This window comes from Micromys minutus (assembly GCF_963924665.1).
Source record: "Micromys minutus genome assembly, chromosome: 1".
NCBI lineage: Eukaryota > Metazoa > Chordata > Mammalia > Rodentia > Muridae > Micromys > Micromys minutus.
The window spans coordinates 155,052,684-155,078,445 of record NC_137969.1 but is presented as its reverse complement, the minus strand read 5'-3'; the positions used below and the strand labels follow the sequence as shown (position 1 = coordinate 155,078,445).

The following is a 25,762-nucleotide window of genomic DNA, read 5'->3' as shown; positions in this document are numbered from 1 at the left end:
CAGAAATCGGGAGCGTGTAAAATCTATTGCTGTTGACTGAAGCCCACTTTGACTCATGTTTCATCTAGAGCCACCTGGCACACTGGTGACAGGATAGAGACTCTGACTTGCAATGTCAACCTTTTTCAGCAGAGAAGTCTCTTCCTACCTCTAACACACCTGGGTTTCCAACATTGGCAACTGCAGCCCACGTTTCCGGGTTAGCGGAAATACGAGCAATTGTTTGTAAAACCTGTGAATGAAGCCAAGACAAGAAAAGCAAGGCGGGAAGAACGCAATCCTTAACTCTGCGGAACCACCAGGCCCCAGGGAGCAGGGAAGAGGAAGGTCATTCGCGCCTACGCGGGCTCTGTGCTCACTTTGCACGAAAGGCTGGCTCCGCCCTGCGCCTGCGTAGTGGCGACTGTTCGGCGCAGAGGCCCGAGAGAGGGAGGGAGTCGCACCTGCGCATTAGCGGCCGCGGAGGGGAGGCCGAGGGGCTGGGGAGGCAGGAGGGGGACGTGGCGCGCGTGCGCGGCGGGGCGGCCCGCAGGGGCGGAGGGGAGGGAGTGACGCGGAGGGCGGGGCTAGCCGCGGCGCCTGGCGAGCTTTGCGGAGCTGGGCGGTGCCGAGGTGGAGGAGGAGGTGGAGGAGGCGGTGGCGGCTGGGGTCTGACGCGGCCCGGTTCGTGGGGGCCCGCTTGTTTATTTATTTATTTTTACTGGGTGCCGCTGGCGTGTGCGCGCGCTCTCGCTGCTCGGCGGGGAGGGGGTGGGGGGAGGGCCCGCGCCCGGGGGGAGTTGGAGCCGGGGTCGAAACGCCGCGTGACTCGTAGGTGAGAACGCCGAGCCGCCGCCGCCGCCGCCGCCGCCGTGAAGCCCTTGTTCCCGCTGCGGGGAGGAGAGTCTGGTGCCGACAAGATGGCGGACGGAGAGCTGAACGTGGACAGCCTCATCACCCGCCTGCTGGAGGGTGAGTGCGGCGCCGGGTCTCCTCCCAGCCCGGCCGCCGGGCCCTTCCCGCTCTAGCCGAAGGCGAGCGAGCCGGATGCCCCAGGAGGCCAGGAGCGCGGGCAGGCGGGCGGGCGGGAGGGGAAGCCGGCCGGAGGCCCGAGGCCCATTGGCCGGTACAGCCCTCCCGACAGGCGGCCGGACTCCGCTCGGTCGCTGTGACCGGTCCAAAGAAGGGGCGAGGATGCCTGCCGCTGGGCTTTGTGTGTCCGTGGAATGTGTATTCGGTTCTCTTTGTGCATTGCCCTTGGCAGCCCCAGATTGTCGTTCCGGTAGTGAATTTTACAAAAGAAAACCTTCCCAGTAAGGCTCTCAGGTCGATTGCATTATACTGGATGCTCTAGAAAGAATTGAGAGGATACGATGACTAGTTCACCATTTAGTCTCTGGCGTACAAAAAATAGTAAAAATCTAGGATCAGGCTAAAGACGTCCGTTAGAAATACGAAACGCCCGGGTACATGTGCTGAAGGGATTGATTTGGGGGCTTCCTTAAAAAAAAAAAAAAAACCGTGTTTGAGCCGTGTTTAATTTCTGCACAAACTTAGTAAATGTCCGTGGTAATGACTCTCTTGGGCTTTTACAAGTGTTCGCAGCATTTGAAGTTCCGGGTTCTTATTAATTAGTTTTGTGTTGGTGGGAACATACGGGGAAAAGAGGAGATGGAGAGGCCAATAGTTAAATGTATTGGTCCGTTGTGGGATGCTATGCAAAGTTAAAGGCGGGTCTTGGTCAAAAGAACCCTTTTACTCTAAAATTTGCGTCGTCACTAATTGTTTAGGGTGTGTGTAAAAAGGAATTGTCTTTTTGAATGATTAAGAGTCCTCTTTGTCAGCCTCCTAATGAATGCATGTGTTTACTACGACGAAACAGTTTGTGCTTGGAATTTTACTGAAGAGCGTGGAGAGGGGTGACTTTTCTTCACCTAAAGTACGAAGTTTCTATTCTTTGTTTAAAATTTTAAAAGGAGAGAAAAACGCTGTATATTTGCTCCAGATGTTAAAGCTTTCCAGCAGCCTTAAGGCTGAGACAGAGGCAGAACTTTTACCAGGAACTCTTTCTTATTTACCTTTTCCTTTAGTATCAAGTTATTCCTGGGAGGCCCCCTGCTGCTTGCTGTGTTCACTACTAAGGACTTTGTGGTCTTTAGTTGATAGGAACATCTTGAGAAATTTGTTTAGAAAAAAAATTAGGCTTGTACTGCATGGCTGGCTCTATTAGGGGAATATAGTTATTTTAAAATTTTACATCATGTTACTCTTCGGAGAAGGGGAATTTAAGCCTACCGCTGTTTTCATATAATTTAAAATTTAAATTAAATTTGAGTCGGATTTTATCTCCTTATTAATATTTTAAATTTTTCATAAAGCCCTGATATCAGATGCATGTATTTTAAACCGATCTAGAAGCTTTTAAATGAAATGTACTTCTATAGGGTTACACAGATACTTAGTGTGAGGAGTGAAGTGAGAGTCCTGGAGAAAGAGAAAGTAGCCTAAGCTAATCTTTGTTAAGTATCTGCTTCTAACCCCACTCACCACCGCCCCCTTTTTGAGTAAGAATTCTTGTCAAGATACAGTGTTCTTTTTTTTCTAATATAGCAAGTGTTTATTGGCTGCGCTGTCAGGCACCAGGAATCAAAGATAGGGCAGGATCTCCTCACTCAAGGAGCTCGGTATAAACAAGTGACTTTTCAGTTTTGCTCGCCTTCCTGCTCTTCCTGTGTTGAACGGACAATTTATTAGTAGTTTGTTACACTTGTTCCTTAATCCAGTTGAAGACATGGCCTTGTTACTCTGAAATATTGCCAGTCCCTCCCTTCCTCCCCAGATCTAAACCTGTTCAAATCATTTCCAAAGACTTGGATTTTCTAGTGAGTAATTTCAGTCTTTTAAAAAAGTTTTTTTTTTTTTTTTTTTTTTTTTTTTTTTTTTGAGACAAGGTTTCTCTGTGTAGCCTTGGCTGTCCTGGAACTTGATCTGTAGACCAGGCTGCCTCAGATTCTGCCTCCCCCAGGACTGGGAATTAGAGGCATGCACCACCTCTGCTGGGGAGTCTCTCTTAGTTCTCAATGATGTTACATGCTAATTTAACTCAAATTCAGGTGGCACTATTCTGAAAAGTTGCCTAACAGAACAGAATAACTTGGTTATATATTTTGTGTGTGTCCTAAATGAAAGTAACATTAAAGATACCAGTAAAATATATGTAATTATAGTTAGAATAAATTTCAGAAGTCATCTGTTATAGCAAGGTACTTCAGTTAGTGGTCACTGTATTGAAAATGGGAAGAGAGTCCCCATGCTGTGCTCTTAAGGACAAATATGATGAATATGACAGTCTTGGAGATGAGGTGTGTGAATTCAGTCTGTTCAGCCATTTCATAGTGCATATACCCTTAAAACATGTTGTACCTAAAAAGATGCAGTGTTGTCTATCAATTAAAGATTGCTTTTGGCTGGGCAAAAAGATGTGGCTGGTACAGGTCTTTAATTCCAGCACCTACCCAGTAGGTCGAGGCATGAAGATCTTTCTGAGCTCTAGGCCAGCAAAACACAACACAACAACAACAACCAAACCTTGCTTTTGTAAAAATATTTTCGCATTAAGAGAAGAAAATTGATCAGGACCTAGTCACATTTTAAAGTGTTTTATGTTACAATATATTCATCTAAAATATATTAACCTCTGCCAGTTAAATGTACACTCGTGGTAACTACTTTTTATGTTACTTTGCTTGATGTTAGGGCATTTAAATAAAATTACTGGTGCATTATTTGGATAGGGTGCTTCAGTGTTTTCTTAGTTCAAGTTTTACTTAAAACTGAACGATAACTTCTATTGTTTTGTCACCTGTTGTAGCCCTACTACAATATTCTTGTGATTTATCATAATTGATTGATTACTTAAGTTCAGATTAATTTCTGTGGATGAGCTTGGAAGCCTAGTAAAAGGTTTTGCTTATAGTAGTTCTCTAGATATTTGAAGTGGAAGTGGAAATCACCTGGGGGCCTTAGGTCATATTCCATTTTGGAAGAGATCAAAAGGGCTAAGTAAGAATTCTGGTGCTTTGGGAAAGAGAATCAAATGGTATCATTTGAGGTCAGAAGATGCCCTAGAACTGGAATTACAATGTCTTGAATCACCTTGTGGGTGCTGAGATTTGAACCCAGGTCTTCTGCAAGAACAGTGATCTTAACTGCTGAGCCATTGCTCCAGCTCAAACCTTCCCTTTTAAAGACAACTTTGAGATGCAATTCACATACCACATGGTTTGCCTATTGCTGCTGAGTTTTAGTGTGTCCAGTGTTTTGCAGCTATCACCACAGTCAGCTTTAGAACATTCTCCCTCCCTTCGCCTCCCCCAGTCTAGGCTGTAGAGGAGATCGTTCATCTGCCTTCTTTCTCCATAGATTTGCCTGTTTATGCACATATTATGATGTGGTATTTTGTGACTAATATTTGAGACAAAGTGTTACTGTGCAGTCTTAGCTGGCCCCAAACTCAAGATGCTGCTGGGATTAAAGGCTGTGTGACTCCTGGGCCTCTTTAATGTTTTCAAGTTCCATCTGTGTTGTAAAATGTGTTAGTACTTCATTCCTTTTATGGCTGAATAATACTCCATCATGTCTGTGTGGTTGATGGCTTGTTTGAGTTTTTCCCCTTTTGACCTTTGTGGATGAGTCTGCTCTCAACTTCTGTGTAGAGTTTTTGAGTGGATTCAGGCTTTCAGTTCCCTAGGCTATATAGGCGGGGAGTGGAATTGTTACATGGTAACTCTGTGTAGACTTTCGGGAAACTTGCTGAGGGGTTAAGACTTCTTTACTGGTTACATTGCTTCAAGTTCAGGCCAGCAGATTAAAGACCGGTGCTAGCTCCCCTGGCTGCCTCTTCTTCACAGGCAACATCATCACACTGTGTGTGGACATGAGATGGAACCCATTAGAAGTAAGAGTAGGCTGGAGAGTAAGTAGATCAGTGGAGGTAGACGTTCTCTTTCATGTTCTGGGTGAGAGGTGAGTCAAATGGTCATAGGTAGCCTTTCCTTGTTCGTCCAGCAAGTGGGGAGGGGGATATCCAGAGATGGTTTTTGTGAAGTTTACAAATAAGAATTCGTTGAAATGTAGAGATATATTGGAATAACTGTCTGTGAAGAGACTAGTAGGCTAACTCTAGTATGAATTTTGTTATCCCCACCACCCCACCCCTTAAGTACTAAGGGACATTATGCCGAAGATACTCTACCAGTGAGGTACTTCTCCAGCTCTTTTAATTTGTAACAAATTTTGCTAAGAGAGTAGTTATTCTGGCCTTGAGCTTGCCCAGTATCCCAAACAGGCCTTGAACTTTGAATCTTCTGACCTCAACTCCCCAGGTAGGTAGGATGACAGGCGGATGCCATCATACTCTTTATGTTTATCATGTGACTATTCCATTTTCAGCGGCCATAGTGGCAAATGCACCCAGTAAACAGAAATGCCAAGGTATTTTTATATGACTAAATCTCATTTAGTATTTCTGAAACACAAGTTTCAGATGATTTCAGTGTCAGTAGACAAGAAATGGTTTCCTGGGGTATGTTTGGTAGACTCTTGACTGTCCTGGGTTTTCTATTTTTTTTGGTTTGTTAGGGTACAAATTTACAACCTCTGGCAACCACTTCTTCTGTAACTATAAATAGCCATTTCGGGGCTTATTTTCTCTAGGGAAAAAAAAAGGTCCCTGAAGGTTGGAAAGGAAAGTCAAGGTTGCTAATCTTTCTGTATATCACTTTATTCTGAAAACTGAGTTGCCATACTTCCAAAGTTGTTATTAGTAGGTAAAGTGTAATTTTTACAGCTGTTTTCTGAAGTATATCCCATAACAGACTCTCCATTTGATTAATGAGATGGAAAAACTGAGACAGTCTTTATTCTACTGTGGGAGGCACAGGACCAAAAGTGGAGGCACCCATTCTGAACTGAAAGGAATTATAAACAGCGTTAGCCAAGGCCCTTGGTTTGGTAGAGGATGATCTATAATTACTGGTAAAAACTTGTAATGCACGAGGCAAGGTGTTGTCCTTTATTCTAGCTCTCATGTGTGTAGCACAGTGATTTATAAAGTATTTCTAACCTCCCTGAACCACTGGCTAGATAGATTCTCAAATTTCCTTGCCCTGTATAAGGAAGGACAAACAGACATAGTAGAAACATGCTTTTGGTGTTTAGTCTGTGTTCAGACTGTAACAGGGAGGCTTTGACCCAGCTTTTTCACCATAAAGGAATTTTATTTCAAGAGCATTATCCCAGAGTAACAGAAGCTATTGTGAGAATACCTACAAAACATAAGAACTTTTATGATTAATTTATTTGAAGCAGTAGTCATTGTAATTTAGCATAAATGATTATTTGTGAAAAAAAACTTCATAAATTTTTGAGAATTCTTATCCCTCTTTGTTTCATTGTGGTTGGTTTTTGTATTTTTTTTTTTTTTTTTTTTTTTTGTTTGTTTGTTTTGAGACAGGGTCTCATGTAGCCTTGGATGACTTGGAACTTTTCTGTGTAGATGAAGTCAGCCTGGAACTTGCAGGGATCTGTCTTTGCCTCCTGGATATCAGGTTCAGTCTGTTTTGATTCATGGCCTTGGCTGAAATATGTGAAGAAAATCTGTATTTGTATTATATCTATGTTGGTATTTAAAAATTACATTTATGTTGTATGCATGCATATGTGTTTGTAAAAGTCAGAGGTCAATATTTGGGTGCTGGTTCTTTGCTTCTACCATATTGGATCTGGGGTGCCAACTCAGCTTGGGAACAAGTAGCTTTACCTATATCTATATTTAAGTTGGGAAATGGTGTCTTTGCACGCCATGATGCACATCTGTAATGCCCAACACTGGGAAGGCAGAGGCAGGCACATCTCTGAGTTAAAGTTCACCCTGGTCTCCACAGTGAATTCCAGGCCATAGTGAGATAACCATTCCAAGTAAGTAAATAGCTAAGCGTTTTAGATGATTGTGAATACTTTCTGGTATTATCAGCACTCAACAAGGGGCACTTATTTTTGTAATATAATTTATAATTTTTTCTACATTAACCTAGATCCATCTTGTACTGTAAATGTCTTATGCATGACTTGGTGGTGGACATTTGTCATTTGGAAAATGGTTCACTGAATTATATAGTTCTAAACTAATTTATGTCAATAGATTTCATCAGAAGAGACCTAAAGACAGGGATAAGGTATTAGAGGTTTCCACTTCATCATTGCCTACAAGTACCATTTTCTTTGAAATGATCATCTTTGTTTGATTTGAAAGTATCAATTATGTAACTTTTGTAACAATAGTTTTTTAGTCATGTGTTTTCCTTTGAGACAATTACTGTGGTGTGGTGTGCAGCAGACATACATTTGGGTACTTTGCATTTTTCTGGTATAGACAATTAAAGATAGAATTTCAGGAGCTGGGCTTAATTGATTATTCTTACTGCTTTTATTTCAGTATTTTACTGAATTGCATGGCAGTGAGCACACTAGATTCCCAGTAGTTTAATACCTGTGGTCAAGTGTATGTCAAAGTGTCTAGAGTTTTAAGGACATTGCTTTTGTCCCCTCAGACTCAGCATAATAGGAGTTTGTACTTCTTTATTCCTGAGTGATTTCATCCCAGCCTGTATCAGCATCTTCCACTCTTTGTATTATACTAGCTGTTTTGTTTGCGTGAGTGCCTGTGTGCATGTGCATGTGTGTGTTCAGGGGGGTTACTTACAGTGTGTCACAGATCCCTTTGAGAATTCACGAAAAAACACTGAGTGTTACTTTTGCGCTTGTTGCTCAGTATAGAAGAGTTGCCTATACAGGAACTAAATTCCTATTTAGGAACTATAGATTAGCTGACATTAATCAGTGGTGGGGTAATGCTGGGAGGAGGGTTGATAATGAGATGGAAGATTTTGTTAGACACACTTATAAAGGGATAGACTGGGTTCCTTTTGTTTTCCTGCTGTCCCTTTGTGTTTTTTATAAAGAACTAATTATTTTATGTATATGAGTATGCTGTAGCTGACACACCAGAAGAGGGCATCAGATCCCATTACAGATGGTTGTGATCCACCATGTGGTTGCTGGGATTTGAACTAAGGACCTCTGGAAGAGCAGCTAGTGCTCTTAAACCACTGAGTCACCTCTCCAGCCCTCTGGCCTTTATGTTTTAGAGTAAATTGGAGAAAGTACAGATGTATAACACTGAAAGATAAACTCTAGTGTTCACGTATTCATGAAGACACATCACAAATCCTTCTTAGTTCAAAAGTCAAACCTGTAGTGGAAAATTTTCACACATAAAAACATTCTACTAAAATGGCTAAGTACAGTTTGGGTTTTTTTTTTTTAATCACTGGAATTGAATTCTTTTGGAGAGACTAACATTTTATTTAAGAGTCAAAGTATTGATCATCAAGTTTGATTTAAGTGCTCATCTGCTAACCATGATCTGTAATGAGATTTTATGTATTTAATCTTGGAAGATGTCCTTTCACACAGTTAAGAGCTGGCAAATGTAACAGTGGTCTGTAAGCATATGATCTTAGTTGAGCATAGTCATTACTTAGAACACGTTTATACAATTCTTTTGACATTTGTCTTTTAATATGTGTTATCACATATTATTTTCACAGAGCTAGGTGAAAGCTGCTTAGCTACACAGTAAATAGATTTTGATGTGGAAATTGTTTTTGCATCCAAAGTCTGAAGGAGCCTGTATCTTGAATTGGGAAACAATCTGCTGTAGATAAGATCTAACTTATTTAACCTTTGATAGAACGGGAAATGAAAATGCTATTGTCAAAGTGACATACATTGTGCAGCAAGCACCAAGTGCTGAGTAGTGAGGGCACACACACCTGTAACTCAAGCACTGGGTAGTCGGAGGCACAGAGATCTTGAGTTTGAAGTCAGTGGGGATTACACATCAAGACCCTGTCTAAAACTGCTTTGTACTTAGTAATAATGATTAAAAATAATTTCATGGGTTGAACAGATGGGTAGTTATAAACATGGGCTGCTCTTGCACAAGATCTGTATTTGGTTCTCAGAACCCAACTTTCTGTAACTTCAGTGCTAAGGGAGGCCATATTCTGGCCTCCGTAGTGCCTGTACTTATACACTCGTGCCTACAAACAGACACCTTTATTCACACACACTAAGTTTCATTCCAAAACTTTTACATTAAGTTAAAATTACTGCCATAATAAACTAGCAATGGTTAAGTTCATGAGGACAAAGGAAGCTGGTTACTGATACCACTGGTTTGATAACATGATAGGTTAAGGTATTTTTCTACGGAATAACTATCATAGACTTTAGACCCTTTCTTTACATTTGCACAGACTTTATATTTTGTCCAGCGAAGGTTTTATTCCCTACCTATTTTATTTTTACCACCATTGGCTGTAACTTTTATCAGGTTCTGCTATTAGTAATAGTAAGTTGTTTTTTCTCATCGTCTTTGAAAACACTTTTGCTTGTTTTCACACACCTGCTATCCTAGAGGCTACAACTGCCAACAAGGCAGGGCTATGACAAAACACTCAGTCAGCTCTTTAATTATTGAAGATTATTCCAACCAAACATAATTGACTTACCATTGGTAAATAGTTAACTTCACTTAGCTGACACTTGAAATTTTCTTTTTGAATTCTAAGTTTGAGGCCAGCCAGGGCTACATAGTGTGACCCTGACTTCAAAAAACAAAACTAAGCAACCAAACAAATGAAGAGTGCTGCTCAGCCACACCCCTAGGGTAGCAGCATGAAGGATATTGGCTTATTTGTCAGCTTACAAACTGACAGTCCAAGCAGGATGGCTTTTAAAAACAACTCCAAATCTAGTAAGACCATCATCCTTCACCAGTAAAGGAAGAAATAAAGGCAATTAGAGATAAGGGTCTGGAAAGATGGCTCAGTGGTTAAGAGCAGGGCTGCAAGTCCCAGCACCCACATGGCAGCTTGCAAACATCTGAGACTCTAGTTCCAGGGAATCTGAAAATCTCTTCTGGAATCTGTAGGAGGCATTTTACCAATGTGATGATACATATACATATATGCAGGCAAAACACTCACTCATACACATAAAATTTTTAAATAGAGGGACAAATAAGGAGGAGCCTGGCATGGTGGCACAGACCTATTTTAAAACGTATTATGGGGAGGGGGAGGGGATGGATGGGTTGGAGAGTGGGTAAGAGCACTTGTTCTTGCAAAGCACTAGAAAAGTGGAAGCCAGAAGATCAAAGGCCAACCTGGGTTACATGAGACCTGCTTCAAAAAGAAAAAGTAAATGAAATGGAGATATGAATAAAATGAGTTGATGTCCCCCACCCCAAGAAATGCAAAAAAGGAAGAAAAAAGGAAATAACAGGTTAGACTGGAAACAAATAGCAGAGTGATAAATTCTGACCTGACTTGTCAGGAATCATGTGAATGTAAATTAAAAAAAAAAAACACTAATCAATACAGACCCTAAAATCTTAAGCAAATTTGTTGTCACTGTGAAACCCATTAATGTGTGTTAATAATTATGATCTTAAAAACTCAGCAAAAATATTTGCATGTTGAATCTGGCTATGTATAAAAGATACATTATAAACTAAAGGGCTTGTTTTAGGAGTCCATAGTCACTAATACTCAGTATGTCAGCCAAGGTAAATCATGTTAATATAAAAGGAGAGAGTTGGTGGTTATCTTGATTTAAAAGTATTTGGTAAAACTGAGTACCTTTCCCAGCAGAAATTCTTAGTAAAGTAGAAACAAGCTTATCTTCAAGATAAAGGAACATAAAAAAAAATAAAGTTGTCAGACCCCTTGCTGTGTTCCTTGATGCCATTTTCTTCCAATTAAGGAACATGGAATAAAGAAACAACATCACTTTTGTTCCTGGAAGTTCTGGCTAGTTCAACAAGGAAGAGAAAGTAAACAGGATTGTGTCTTAGTCACTGCTCTATGGCTATGAAGAGACATGACCAAGGCTACTCTTACAAAAGAAAGCATTTAGTTTAACTTTATAATCCTGATCCATAGGCAGCAGGGGCATGAGGTTAGGAGAGGAAGGAGGAGGAGGAAGGGAGAAACTCAGGCCTGAGCTTTTTGGAAACTCAAAACTCACCCCCAACCCCTCCCACCCCATCACACACCTACTCTACAAAGGACCCACCTAATTCTTCCCAAATAGTTTATCAGGTGGTGACTAAGCATGCAAATCTGTGAGCTAGTGGGGACATTCCAGTACCTGGCTTCCACAGGCTTGTAGCCGTACCATAATGAAAAGCACATTTAGTTGCATTTCAAAAGTCCCCTTAGTCTCATCACAGTCTCAATACCGGTTAAAAGTCCAACTCCTTTTTGAGACTCAAAACAATCTCTTAACTGTAACCCTATGTAAAATCAAAAGGCAAATTACATCCTTCTAACATACAGTGGCACAGAATATACTCACCATTTCAAAAGGAAGGCAAGAGAGCATAGTGATAAAATGCAGGACCAAAGCAAGACTGAAATTGAGCAGGATAGACAAGTTCTGTGTGCGCTCTTCAGATCTCCAATTCCTTTCAGTTTTGTTGACTGCAACACACTTTTCTCTCCTGGGCTAGTTCCACAATCTGATAGCAACTCTCCTTGGCAGGTATCCCATGACTCTGACATCTCCAACACCATGGGTTCTCCAACACAGCCCAGGCTTCACTCAAACCTTCATGCAGTCCATACTAGGAAGTCTTCGGAGTCTTCTCTGCCAGTGACAGTAATCTAAAACTCTGATTGGCCTCAGGCAGATGTTTAGTACTCGGGCAAAAGCAGCTATGTTCTTTGCCAAATTATTAGAAGAATGGTCTGTGGATCATCTGATAATATTCTGAAAACTCTTGAGTTGGGCCTGGACAGTTCAAATTAGCCCTCAAGCTATTTCTACCAACAAGCAGCATGGTCAAACTTGTCACAGCAGTACTGCTTCTGGTAACAACTTCTGTCTTATTCTTCTGTTGCTGTGAAAGAGACCCCAGGACCAAGGCACCTTTGTTGTTTTATTTTTTGTTTTTGTTTCTCTAGACGGGGTCTCTCCTCATTTTTTTAGCCTGACTGTCCTGGGACTCTGGCCATGGTGGCCTGGAACTCAGAGCTATTCACTTGCCTGTGGTTTTCAAGTGCTGGGATTAAAGGCATGCACTATCAGACCTGACTTCAAGGCAACTTTTGTAAAAGAAAGCGTTTAATTGTGGGCTTGTTTAGTTTCAGAGGTTTATTCCAAGATCATTATGGTAGGAAGCAGATAGGCATGGTGCTAGCGCAGTAGCTGAGGAGCTGAGGGATGGGCACAGTTGACTGAGCAACTGAGTTTGGGCTTTTGGAACTTAGAAGCACACCCCTAGCAACATGCCTACCTCAACAAGGACACACTTCCTAATCCTTCCTAATAGTTCATCAATTGGGGACTAAGGGTTCAAATGTATGATCCTGTAGGAGACACTCTCATTTAAATCACTGTGGGTTGGAAAAGAATTAAAACTTTTTAATAACATGAGTGGTCTTAAAATTCAAAGAAACTGTAAACTTACAATACACAAAGTCAGCATACAAAATTGGTTCCTGTATATATGCCAATGATATAGAACATCACATGGTGGGGAAAATAAATCATTTACACTAGTCTTCTCAAATTCAGCTTGATGAAAAATACACAAGTATGCGACAGTAAGTACTACAAGGGGAAAAGAAACATTCTTGAGGAAAATGACCAGAGCTAGTAACCTAGCCCAGCAAGTAAAGGCACACATGCACATGCACACATAAGGAAATAAAAGACAAAGAAAGTCATGAGTTGGAAGACTTAAAGTTAAAACATCAGGTCTACCAGACTTCTTAGTTCATTTCCCATAACCGCACAAGCCCCACAAATCGGGTCAAAGATAGACACAAGCTAATTTTAAAACTTGGGAAAACATAAAATACCTAGGTTACCCCAAGAATGTTAAAGATCAGAATTGAAGTGTTCCTAATCCCATGTTGAGACTTTACAAAGAACTATGATATACAATGATGTAAAAAGAGACACTGTACTCAGAGGAAGGTTTTTGTTTTTCAAAGCTGCCAATGCTGTTTAATGGGGGAAAGGATCATCTATAACAAGAGCTATAAGTGAGTTGATTTTGTGCTTGGATAAAAATGAACTCTGGGCTGTAGAGATAGCTTTGCAGTTCAGGGCTCGTGCTGCTCTAACAGAGGCCCTAAGTACCCACGTGATGGCTCACAACTGTCTGCAGCTCTAATTTCTGGGGACTCTGACATCTTGTGTGCTCACCGGCACTGCATACATGGGGTGCACAGACATGCATGCAGGCAAAGTACCTATGCACATAAAATAATCTTAAATTGACTTTTACTTCAAGCAGTATACCAACCTAATTTATTATAATAGATTATGCAATTAATTAATTAACCAAATGTCAAAAAACAAAAAGAAAAATGTTCTTAGGGTAGTGGTTTCTTGGTAAGATGAAAAAAAAATTAAAACAAACTAAGTGAAAACAAAATTAACCTAGTTGAAATTGTTTTAAGATTAATGTTTATAAAAGAACTTCTTTTCATTGAAACAGTATTAAGGGAAGGGAAAAGGTCCATGAAGTTTTAAAAAACAAGCTAATAGAATATTTAAGTGACCCACTAATTACAGGAAAAAGCACTCAAAAACCTTAGTCATCAGGGAAATGTACATTAAGGCTTCAGTGAATGCTGCTATATATCCTGCAAAGCCATTAAAATTTAAAATACGGATAATAGCTAGTGTTGGCAAAGTTACAGAGCAGTGTGATGGTTTTATTATTTATGTAAAACTGTGCTGGTATCTCTTAAATAAGTCAGTCTTCTCTGTGACTTGTTAAGACATGTTCAAGAGAGATATATTTGAAGTTATTAATAACATTAATGGTGGCACCAAAATGCTAAGAGTCTTTCAGTGGAGCACTCTAGGTGACTGCACAGTTACCTGGGCAGTAGGTGTCACAGAAAAGATTATGAACAAAAGAGTTTATTTCTGTTTTCTAAAATTAAAAAAAAAAAACAGGTCAGATTACTTTGCAGTTGAAGGAGTAGTGATCTTGTACATTGTTATTTAGGGCATGATTATGGTTGCAGGAGCAGCATATCCTGAGATGAGAAGTAGCTTCCATCGGTGTGTGGTACTTAGTCATCCATAGAGTTTACACTCAGGCTTAGTTACATGTATATAATACATTAGAACTTTTTGTTTGTTTAGTGATAGTATAGTAGATGTTTGCTATATTGGGGTCTTTCTTAGCGTAGCTTTATTGCAGACTGAAGGGTTTCACCAGGAAATTTTATACATAAAGTGGAAAAAGTACTGGTTGTGACTGGTTCTGAATTGTTCTGTTGCTTTTTGCTTCCTACAGTTGTGTGAAAGCTGAGTATTGTGATCCTAAGTTATCAAATCAAAGTTATTGTACAGTGAGATTGATAACTTGGACTTTCTGGGCTACTAGAAGGGTCAATGATAGACGATGGTAGTGTTCTGTGCCTAATGAAGTTTGCAGACTTGACTGTACCTTTATAATGTAATGTGACCTTACATCTAAACCTGTAATTCAAACACTAGAGTCCTGTGAATATTGTGGGCTGGGCTCTGTGTAGCAGGAACAGCTGATTTCTCAATTTTATGCCACCTCTACCCCTCCAAGATGACTGAGAAATGTGATGTGCTCTTAGACCTGGCTGGGAGGTCTTCAAGGCATCCGTCTGAACTGAAAGAATTGAGTTGCTCTGAGGACATTGGTTTTCTAATATTTGGCCAATTTATTTTTGAGATTGAATCACATGTTACAGGCCCATGGGACCTTTAGTTTCTGCTAGCATTTCATCAGCCCCTAAGATCTGCTTCAGTAGGAAATGCGCCTTTGTGTGCTACTAGGTGGGGGAGAAAAATTATTAACCCTAAGAAGCTGTTGGTTAGAAACACAACTTTAGTCACCATCATTGCAAAATGGTTTTATTTGACAAAATTTCTAGTTTTGTAGATTAACATGGCTAAGTTTATGCATTTTAAACTTTGTAAATATGTTAATAAAAGTCATAGAATAACTTGGGTTCAAAATTAAACCTACAACTGGGGAAATTGCTCTGCAAGTAAGAGTTCTTTGATCAAACATAAATGAAGACCCCCTAGCACCAGTGTTAAAAGCCAAGTGTAGTCTTAACCCCCATACTGTGGAGGATGGCCACCAGCCTCACTCTATGGTCAGTGAGGGGCCCTGAGAATAGGACAGAGGCTTTCTCTGCTCTGCTCGACTCACAGATGAGCCTGTAACAAATTAAACATGTAATTTACAGATAACAGAAAAAGATGTCCACTTTAAACTGACATTTTAAATGACCCACTCTCATCTTTTGACTTAATTATAATTGCCATTGAGTTTCAACTAATTTTGTTCATAAAGTATAAATCATAGATTGTGAGCCTCATTGATGTTACTGAGGGTCTCATGTTGCTCAGGCTGACTTTGAATGTAGAGCCCTTTCATCTTTGGTTCTGTGATACCCAGAAGTGCTTTTGTTGGCTCCATTGCTGCTGTCTTTAACAACTAATACACAGCGGGCTTCCAAGTGCTTGCTGAATTGATGACTTTTGAACAGTCATTTTTAGCTCTGCATTTACTTGGCCAGAGACCTTTAATCTTTCATGGTGCATACTTTCCCCACTTAAACTAAAAGTTTTCCAATTTAAAACTAATGCCAAGCTAAGTATGGTGGCACACAGCTTTAGTCCTAGCACTTGGGACTAGCACTAGTGCTTACGGTCAGGCAGAGCTACACAGCGAGGCTGTACAATAAATAAATACAAACAAAAACCAAATGCCAAAACCAAGTGTAGTGGTCCATTCAGTCAAGGGCATGTGTATGCATGCATGTATGAAGACGGGACAGCCTCTTGGTATCGCTCCTTAGTTACCTCCGCTTTTATTTTGCCTTTTGAGACAGTCTCTCTCTGGCCTGGCATTCATTCTTGAATCAGCAAAACTACCTTTTTAAAAATATAAACCCAACACAGCTTTATGTGAGTGCTCAGATTATAGGTGTTGAAACTTGCATTTCCTAAGCAGGTTAGGCTGGATGGCCAGGGAGAGCCCTAGGGATCTACTTCCTCTTTCTGCTTTCCTGGTTCTGGGATTATTTCACCCTGCTTTTTAACATGGGTTTTGGGGATTTAAATTAGGTCCTTATGCTTTTAAGATAGTCTTCTTAGCTGGCATATTTGCCAACTTATATTTTAAATATCCACACTTATCTTAATTATAATAGCCTTTAAGTTTCAACTTAGGTACAATGTTGTATCCTTCTATCTCTTCCTACTTTGGTGTTAAAATAGTCACAGAAAATACAATTTTAATGTGTGAGTGCCTAACTTGACTTCTGGTTTTTTGAGACAAGGTTTTTCTGTATACTTTTGGAATTCATTCTATAGACCAGGCTGGCCTCAGACTCAGAATAGAGATCCACCTGCCTCTGTCTCCTGAGTGATGGGATTAAGTGTGTGTGTGCCACCACTGCCCAGCCTGACTTTTTAAACCTGTTTCAATCTGACAAAGGAAACGACTAATAGCAGTTAGTAGTAAGGGTGGGAGGAGAAGGGGGGAGAGGAGATGTTTAATGTATAAAAGGGAAATAGCAGGGGTGGCATGTTGCGATGTATATTTTAATCAGCAGCTTCAAGTTGGTTAGCCTTGGTGCTGCTAATACTTTACAAACTGCTTGAAGCTGGATCATCTCAGACCCTTTCTTCATTCATGGTCACTGGTTCCCTAGTGATGCTCTTCTGCTTCCTGCTCAGTGCAAGGCTTGATTTGATGAGAGTAGACTAGGCCTTCAGAGATGCTAGCTTTGAAATTCGTTAAGTATCATGGTCTACTGGCTCATGTTGGCCACTGTGAAACAGTGAAGAGTACATTTAATTGGTGCAGATTTGAGATGTATCTTCAGAAACGAGCAACACCAGGAATTAATGCCACAGTTCACAAAATAAACTCACTGTTAGCCATACAACCCAATCAATCAATGTGTGATTTTTTTTTCCTTCAAAATATGGATGCAGCTTTTTCTTAAGCATCCTTATTTTATGGATAATTTTGTAAAATTGATGGGCTTCCTCATTGTTTTGTCAGTACGAGGATGTCGTCCAGGAAAGATTGTGCAGATGACTGAAGCAGAAGTCCGGGGGCTGTGTATCAAGTCTCGTGAAATCTTTCTCAGCCAGCCTATTCTTTTGGAATTGGAAGCACCACTGAAGATTTGTGGTATGTAAATGGGTAAAGTTAAAAATGAATTTTCTAGAGCACATTTTCTCCTGTATGTATATTGAGGATGAATTAGAGAAAACATCTGAATTTGATAGGTTTATTAAATTGGAATCCATTGGAATTCATAATAATGACAGATTAAAAGCAACAGAAATATTTGGTACACTACAGAAGGTCAAAGGTTGCTATCTGTAGCATATAAAATGGCCCTGGAAATAAAAAGAATAGTGTTAAGGAAAATGGGTGGATCCTAGGAGATTGCCAAAGTTGATGGAATGTAGTTTAAAACACATCTCTACCTCATCAGATTACAAACAAAAAAATGCCAGAGATTGACATTTAGTGGTTTTTAAGGATGCAAGGAAACTGGCATTCTAGAATGCTGCTTAGAAAAAATTAATAGGACCAGGCAGTGGTGGCCCACACCTTTAATCCCAATACTGGCCGTCAGAGGTAGGCAGATCTATCTCTGAGTTCAAGGCCAGCCTGGACTACAGATAGCAAGGACTGCACAGTGAAACCCTGTCCGGAAAAAAAAGAAAAGAAAAACCAGCTATGGAATCTTGAGTATCAGTGGGCAGTGTTCATTGTCTTTGAGCTTGTAGTGATTTTCAAGACACTACTTACAATCTCTTTTTGTTCTTTTAAGTCTTATAGTTGTTTTAGCCTAAGACAAAAACAGTACATTATTAATATTACATTACAGATTTAGTTACATCTTCTGTTCTTTGTATTCTTTTTCTCTGTGAGGTTTATTAAATCATGTGTTGTGCTTTGTACAGTATCCATCAAATACATAGTAGCAAAGTAAATGTTGGTTAATCAGCTTAGAGTATCACCCTTAAGGCAAAAGCAGTAGTTTGAAACTTTGTAGAAATGTTCAATATCTTATTATTATAAATAAAGTAATAATATTAAGTTGAATATATAATAATACATTTAGAACACTAATGCTGAACATTATCGCTTGACACATTGCACTGTGCACCATGGGTAGGTTTACAGCTGTAATCATTTGGACCACATTTCACTAGTGTGAAAAAAGTACCATTATTTTATAAGAACTATCCTGAAATTTTTGTGGAGTACAACAATATTACCTTATCGGGTAGGGATTCAGACACAGCTTTGCTAGATCTTCGGGTTCTAAGTCATAGAAGCTGCATGAAATTGCAATCAATTTTTCTAACCTGACTTCTTTTGATTTTAGGAGATATTCATGGACAGTATACAGACTTGCTGAGATTATTTGAATATGGAGGTTTTCCACCAGAAGCCAACTACCTTTTCTTAGGAGATTATGTGGACAGAGGAAAGCAGTCATTGGAAACCATCTGTTTGTTGTTGGCTTACAAAATTAAATACCCGGAGAACTTCTTTCTTCTAAGAGGAAACCATGAGTGTGCCAGCATCAACCGCATCTATGGCTTCTACGATGAGTGTGAGTGGATGGAAAGCATGTGGCAGGAGCTTGCATCTGCTTGGCAGTTCAGAGAAACTGGCTTTTTATGTGTTCTAAATAGGATCTCAAAGACCCAGAAAGAGCAACCTAAAGCTAGGAAACACATTCAATTGTTTTCTTGGGTCATGTTTCAGGCTGGCCGCAGCTTTGTTAGCTGAAGGAGGCCCTCTTTTAGTTAGTTTATCTGGTAAAATATCCAAGGGAGACAAATACAGATCACTATAGACAGGTGTCTCTATTTCTGCTGTTTGATAAGGTTTGCTTTTTATATTTATTCATTATTACAGTGTTTGTTTATTCATTAGTATGTGTATGTGTGTGTGTATGGTATCATGACACATGTTTGGAGATCAGAGAACAGCTTGTAGTTAGTCCTTTCCTTGTACCTAAAAGTTGGAAGTAGAGAAATGGCTCAGCAGTTAGGAGCCCTTGCTGCTCTTCCATACTTGGAGATGCACAACTGCCTTTAACTCTAGTTCAGAGGATCCCATTCTCTTTATGACCTGGGCAGTTACTTCATGCATATGGTTCATATACAGAGGCAAGCAGGTACACGTACATACATAGAAATAGAACGCTAAATAAAAGTCAAATTTCATTATTAGGATTTTAATCTGTTTATACACCCAGAGAGGCTACTGCATCCTTTGTTATACGGTGCTCTTGTGTTTTAGTCTGATTTCCTGATGTGTAGCAGTCTTCCCAGTGTCATTACACTGCATTTGGATTTGGTTTTTCAGCTAAATTAAATATGAAAGTAGGTATATTTGGTCACTTACAGTTGAGTCATTTCTAGTAGTTTTCTGGTTAAATTTATTTCTGACTGCTAAATTATCCATTAGAAAATACTTTTTCTTTCTTTCTTTTTTTTTTTTTTTTTACTTAAATATGGTAGTCTTCATCAAACCCATAGGTTAGTTTCCTGTGGTGATAAAACAAGTGTTTGTGAATGTGTTATATATGCTAGTCACTTCTAACATTGGAATGTAGTAATATTCAAGGCAAGTTACTTTAAAAACACCTCAGAATTTATGTTAAAATAATAATCATTATATTTGAGTTTCACATTACATTTTTGTTAGTTAAGTCAGACTTGTGCAGAGGAAGTAAGTTGAAGTGCATCAGACGATAGCCGTCTTTGTATGAGGTATATTGGTATATTCTTAGAAGATAGAGTGAGGCGTGAGTGCCCTGACTGGTACAAAGGATATCAAATGGAACAATGTGTGGGAAAACTGCTTGTAAACAGTCTAATATACTTATTCATTAAAAGGTTGGCTTGGACATAAAACAGGAAATTAATAGTTGTGACTTTCATCCTTTCTCTGGCTTGGTAGTTGAACTCAATGCCAAATCAGGAAAATTGGGTAACTCTTAGTGGAAGCTGTCTTTGTTATAGCTGGGCTATGGGAAAATTATAGCCTTGTGTTTTTTCACTTGCTTGTAGTGGCAAGGTGTAATTTGCTCTAAAGTGAGTACCACTTAGGCATTGAAAGTGTTCCTTTGCTGGCAGTAAGTTTGTTCTTTACTCAGTGCATTAAGTTAACATGGACCAGCTCCAGAGGTGTTATTTTCACTTGGCTAGGAAATGTATTGAATGGGGAGAAATTAGCTATATTAGATGATTTCAAAAATGCTGTACTATAGTGATTTTTATAAGATAAAGTTGTTTGATGAATGTGTTTCATAGAATAGTACAGTCTTTGAAGTTTTTGCAACTCTACAGAAGTTGTTGAATGTTTTATTCTCCTTTTAGAAATATATAAGAAAAAAAATTATGTGTGGTGTAACCTGAATGCTGGACAAGTACTCAGACATGAGCTACATATTCAGTGTGTGAAACTAAACATAGTTTATTCACTTGCAGAAAAAAGGGCTAAGTAATCAAGCACAGAGAAGAAAATTAAGATATTATATTCTGGCTTTCAGTTAACTAATAAGAACAGTTATTGATTCTTTAATCTCTGTTTTTCTTTTTTATAGGCAAACGAAGATTTAATATTAAATTGTGGAAGACATTCACTGATTGTTTTAACTGTCTGCCTATAGCTGCTATTGTTGATGAGAAAATCTTCTGTTGTCATGGAGGTAGAGTAATACATTTGCTATTTAGAAGAGAAGTGTAATAATCACGGTGCTGTGGGAAAGCCCAGTGTGGCAGGAGGTGAACAGCCCTAGAAGCCAGCTTGCCATAGCAGTGGCCAGGCAGGGCCCAGACTGCTAGGAACACTCCGTCTCAAAATAAATTCAGTACTGGTCCTCATAAAGAATTCCTCATATAAAGTGTTAATGTAAAAATGGTCCATACACTGTAATCTCAGGACTCAGAGGCTGGGGCAAAAAGATCTCAAGGCCATTTTGGGCCATAGATTCTGACTCAGAAAAGGAAAGAAAAGGAAAAGAGAAAAGATACCTAGAGGGTGTACAGAGTATTTTCACTTTGCCTCAGTAGAGTCTTGACCAGCTAGTCGAATATGTTTCTGGGATCTAGCCATCACTAATGACTGGGGGACTTTTTAAAGAGCCCCAAATGTGTAGTCACCATGAACAAGTCAGTCTACTTCAGATGAAGGTTTTTTGTAAGTTCACATACATGAGGGCTCACTGGAGAATGTGCAATAAACTTTTCTATGATGTTACACGTACATGCTTTTTCAAGAGTTAGGGAAGATTAAGGGCTTGCTTGCCTTGAAAACTCTGACCTAAATTCAATTCTTAATCAATGATTTTTCAGGCCAGTGAGGTAATCTTCCTTGAAACAAAATAGACTCTCAGCACCCAGGAGACAGGCAGGTGGATTTCTGAGTTCCAGGCCATCCTCGCCTATGTACCAATAACCATGCCAGCCAGGGTTTCCTAGTATAATAACTATTAGGTTTTTATATAAGAAAGAATTTTAATGAAAAACAGGAAAAATTGTTCCTTGGTATCATACACAGTAGTGTCTTATGGGAAGTGTTGAAGTCAAGTACTGAGAAGATTGGTGGCAAGGCCTGGGGTGTGAGTGGTTTATTCTGACAACACTGTTAGCTGAAATGTTCTCCGTACTAAACATGGAAGGAGCCATGGTTCTTGGGCGTTGGTGTAGTTGAAAAGGGAATATGGCAGTATGTGTATTTAGTTTCATGTCGTGTGGTGGTACTTGAATTACCTACTAGAGAAACAATGCCTTACGTTTATGTTCTACTTTAAAGATATATTCTTATGCTTTTTTTTGTTTATCCTTCTGATTAGTAGTTTAATACACATTTTTGCAGATAGTGAGCATGTTAGGGTAGGATATGGGGAAAGCTTTTTAGGGGACCAAGAGAGGTGTTTTAACTTGAAAGTAAAAATGCTTTGAGGTTTGGTGGTCATGAAGGTACAGAAGCAGTAGGAAGGGTGCAGCCGAGTGTGTTCTCAGGAAGGAAACTGTGGAGTTCCTCCTTGAAGTCTCTTGCAGGATAATGATTTATTCCCTTGGTAGAAAGATAGAAGAAACCACCCGAGTATAATATTCTGCTAGATATCGAGTCTTCCTCTTTTTATATATAGGACTGTCACCTGACCTACAATCTATGGAACAGATTCGGAGAATTATGAGACCCACTGACGTACCGGATACAGGTTAGTATATACAGAAGTCTAGTTAATTGCTTTATGTAAAATGTTGACATGCTTGAACCTAATTATATTTAGTGAAAGTCATTCAGAAACCTGGTATCATCTCTGAAAACAGTTAACAAAGTGGTCAGAGGAATCTTGAAAAAAAAAAAAAAAATTAAAGTAGTAGCCTTGCCAGTCTTATTTAAAAGCAGCAATGTGTTTGTTCATGGCTTCATGATAAATAAGTAAAGTAATGCAGTACAGTAAGTAGTCTGTTGCTCAATAGTGTAATGTAAGCAGTGGATAAGCTGACTATACAGGGAACTAAATAAAGGCTTCCATGTGTTATGCTTGAATGTGCCACACACATTTCCTGTATGCAGAAAGCCCTAGGAAACCAGGGACGGTTGTACTTGTGTGATTGCTCTAACAAAGAATGGTTTAGACTGGGGTCCCTAGGGACCAGTGATGATCATTAAAACTGTAAGCAGGCAAGAGATGTGCTGTAAATGTGTGTTGTGTTCTGTGCTTGCCTCTATTTCATTTTCCCTCTTTTCTAAAGGTTTGCTTTGTGATTTACTGTGGTCCGACCCAGATAAGGATGTACAAGGCTGGGGAGAAAATGATCGTGGTGTATCTTTTACTTTTGGAGCTGATGTAGTCAGTAAATTTCTGAATCGTCATGATTTAGACTTGATTTGTCGAGCTCATCAGGTATGCAGTATAAGATATTTTATTGTTAATTTCACACATTTTCATTTATTGGTAGGTAGGTAATTTACCCTGATGTCTTTTAGTTACTGTGACACTTGACCCCCGCAACTTATAAAAGAAAGAATTTAAGTTTGAGCTCAGATTCAGAGGGCTAGAGTCTGTGACCATCATAGCATGGAGGGTGGTGGCAGCAAGGTCAACATGGCTCTGAAACAGTAGCTGAGAACATCCATCTTGAGGCAACTGCCATGAGGCAGAGAGAGAACTGACAACAGCTTGGGCTTTTGAAACCTCAAGAATCCCCAGGGCCATCTAATACTTCTGAAGAGCTCCACCTTCTAAGGACCAAGCATTCAAATATATGAACTGATACCTAGGAAAGGCAGTGAGGAAAGGGGCTGAAGAGTTGGCTCAGTGATTTAATAGCACTGGCTTTTCTTCTAGAGGACCCGGGTTTACTTCTCAGCGCCCATGTGTCACTCAAAACTGTCTGAAGCTCCAGTCCCAGGAGATCAGACACATTCTAGCCTCCAGTGGCACCAGGCATGAAAGCAATGCATAGACACACTTGCAGCAAAACACCCATGCATATAAAATAATTACAAACTCAAGAGTTAATATGGTTTATATGGGTAGAGAGTAGCTGAGGAGGTCAGACTCTAGCTCTCACAAGTCAGTGACCCAGGCAGTGTTGGCTAAGCCGGCTCACTCTGCATGGTTATGTCTCAAAAGAGAACATTCTGTAGTACAGCGAGCTAAGTGCAGCCCCAACAGTGCTTTGTTGAAGTTTCCAGGGGTGGCTTCTGTGTAATATGGTAAAACTCTAATGCTACCCAGATGTGTCAGTATTGCTTTTTGGCAAAAACAAACTGATATGAGAACTTTTCTGAGACAGAGGTGAATGCAGTTATAAGCTGGTTAATAATTGTTAATTATTTGAGCTTTTAAAAAACATTGATACTGTAAAAAGGGTGTCCACTGTTTTCAAAAGTGTTCATGATCTTTAAATTATAGTTGGTTTATAATACATTGACTGAAAATATATTTGTCTTCTTTTTGTTTTTAAAGTGTGTATTTTATTTTCTGTGTGTAAATGCTTTGTTTGCATGTATGTGTGGGCCTAGTGCCTACAGAAGTCAGATGAGCATGTCAGATCCCCTGGAACCTAGAGTTTCAGATGGTTGTGAGCTATCATGAGTGAGAACTGAATTCAAGTCCTTCTGACAGAGCAGCAAGTGCTCTTAACTGCTGAGCTGTGTCTTCACAGCCTCTTTTTTTGTTGTTGGTTTGGTTTTGTAGGTTTAAAAAGTTACATGTGTATATGTGGGAGTGTGTACAAATGGAAGATTCATTTTTTTTTTCTTATCATATTTGGGAATAAGGTCAGAATCTTGACACCTGATCCAGAGAAAGAGGCTTTGTTGTTGTCTGGCCTTTGCTTCATTAACCTGCATTAGCATATATGGTTCAAATGACCCACTAATGTGTGCTTTTATTTATTATCTCTTTGACAGGTGGTGGAAGATGGATATGAATTTTTTGCTAAGCGACAACTGGTAACTTTATTTTCTGCCCCAAATTATTGTGGCGAGTTTGACAATGCTGGTGGTATGATGAGTGTGGATGAGACCTTGATGTGCTCATTCCAGGTAAGACACGGCACACGTCTGTCTGTCTGTCTGTCTGTCTGTCTGTCTGTCTGTCTGTCTTCCCTTCTTTCCCTTATCCTCTTTCTTTGAGACAGGATCTCCAATATAGACTAGGCTGACTTTGAACTTCCCAGCACTTGGAAGAGGCAGGCAGATCTCTATGAGTTCAGCCGGGTCTACAGAGTGAGTTCCAGGACAGCCAGGGCTATACAGAGAAACACCCCTCCAAAACCAAAAAATACATATATATGATGTTTAGAGGTCAGAAATGTCCAAATATCTCCAATCTAGAAACGCTTTTCTGAATAATTTCACTCTAAAAAAATATATGTGTATATATATATATGTATGTATGTATATACATGAGTGTGTGTGTATGTGTGTGTGTGTGTGTATATATATATATATATATATATATATATATATATATATATATATATATATATAATTAGTTCAGTCCAGCAGATGAACTAATTGGTTGCAGACTGCTAGTGTGTACAACTGTCAGCAAGGTTTCCATAGTTCTTTCCCTTTTGTACTAAACTACATCAGCTACAGTTGAATGTCATACGGTTGGTATCTCCATTATATATTAAGGGCTTTAACCAGGCCTTGACCTTCAGTAGTTGTCATAGAGGAGTTGGATTTATGTTTTTTTTTTTTTTTTTTTTTTTTTACTGGACATTCTAGTATATAGAGTAGTTTTAAGAAATACTATCTAGGGGCTAGGGAGATGGCTTAGCAGCTAAAACCACTGTCTGCTCTTTCAGCAGACCTATGTTCAATTCCCAACACCCACATGGCAGCTAACAGTTGTAACTCCAGTTCCCAAGGATCTAACACCCTCATACAGACATAAATGCAGGCAAAATATCAATGCATATAAAGTTAAAAATAAATTATTTTTTAACAAGTAATATTTGTGCCCACTATAATGAGTGTAATAAAAAGTAACAAATGTTTATGCATGACATAGTTGCATATATCTTTAATCCCATTACTCAGGAAACTGAGCCCGGTGGTTAT

The 25,762-nt window shown here is 39.5% G+C and overlaps 1 protein-coding gene across 1 annotated transcript in view; it reads left to right on the top strand.

Moving 5' to 3' along the window:
• The first annotated feature begins 562 nt into the window (after positions 1-562).
• The window catches only part of PPP1CB (protein phosphatase 1 catalytic subunit beta), a 28,157-nt gene continuing 2,957 nt past the window's right edge, over positions 563-25,762 (top strand). The window contains exons 1-8 of the mRNA XM_080924440.1: positions 563-663; positions 815-951; positions 17,192-17,323; positions 18,537-18,767; positions 20,772-20,876; positions 22,323-22,394; positions 22,936-23,087; positions 24,602-24,736. Of these exons, the coding sequence (XP_080780566.1) occupies positions 900-951; positions 17,192-17,323; positions 18,537-18,767; positions 20,772-20,876; positions 22,323-22,394; positions 22,936-23,087; positions 24,602-24,736 (879 nt within the window). The 5' untranslated portion in view covers positions 563-663; positions 815-899. The remainder of the gene's footprint in view (positions 664-814; positions 952-17,191; positions 17,324-18,536; positions 18,768-20,771; positions 20,877-22,322; positions 22,395-22,935; positions 23,088-24,601; positions 24,737-25,762) is intronic.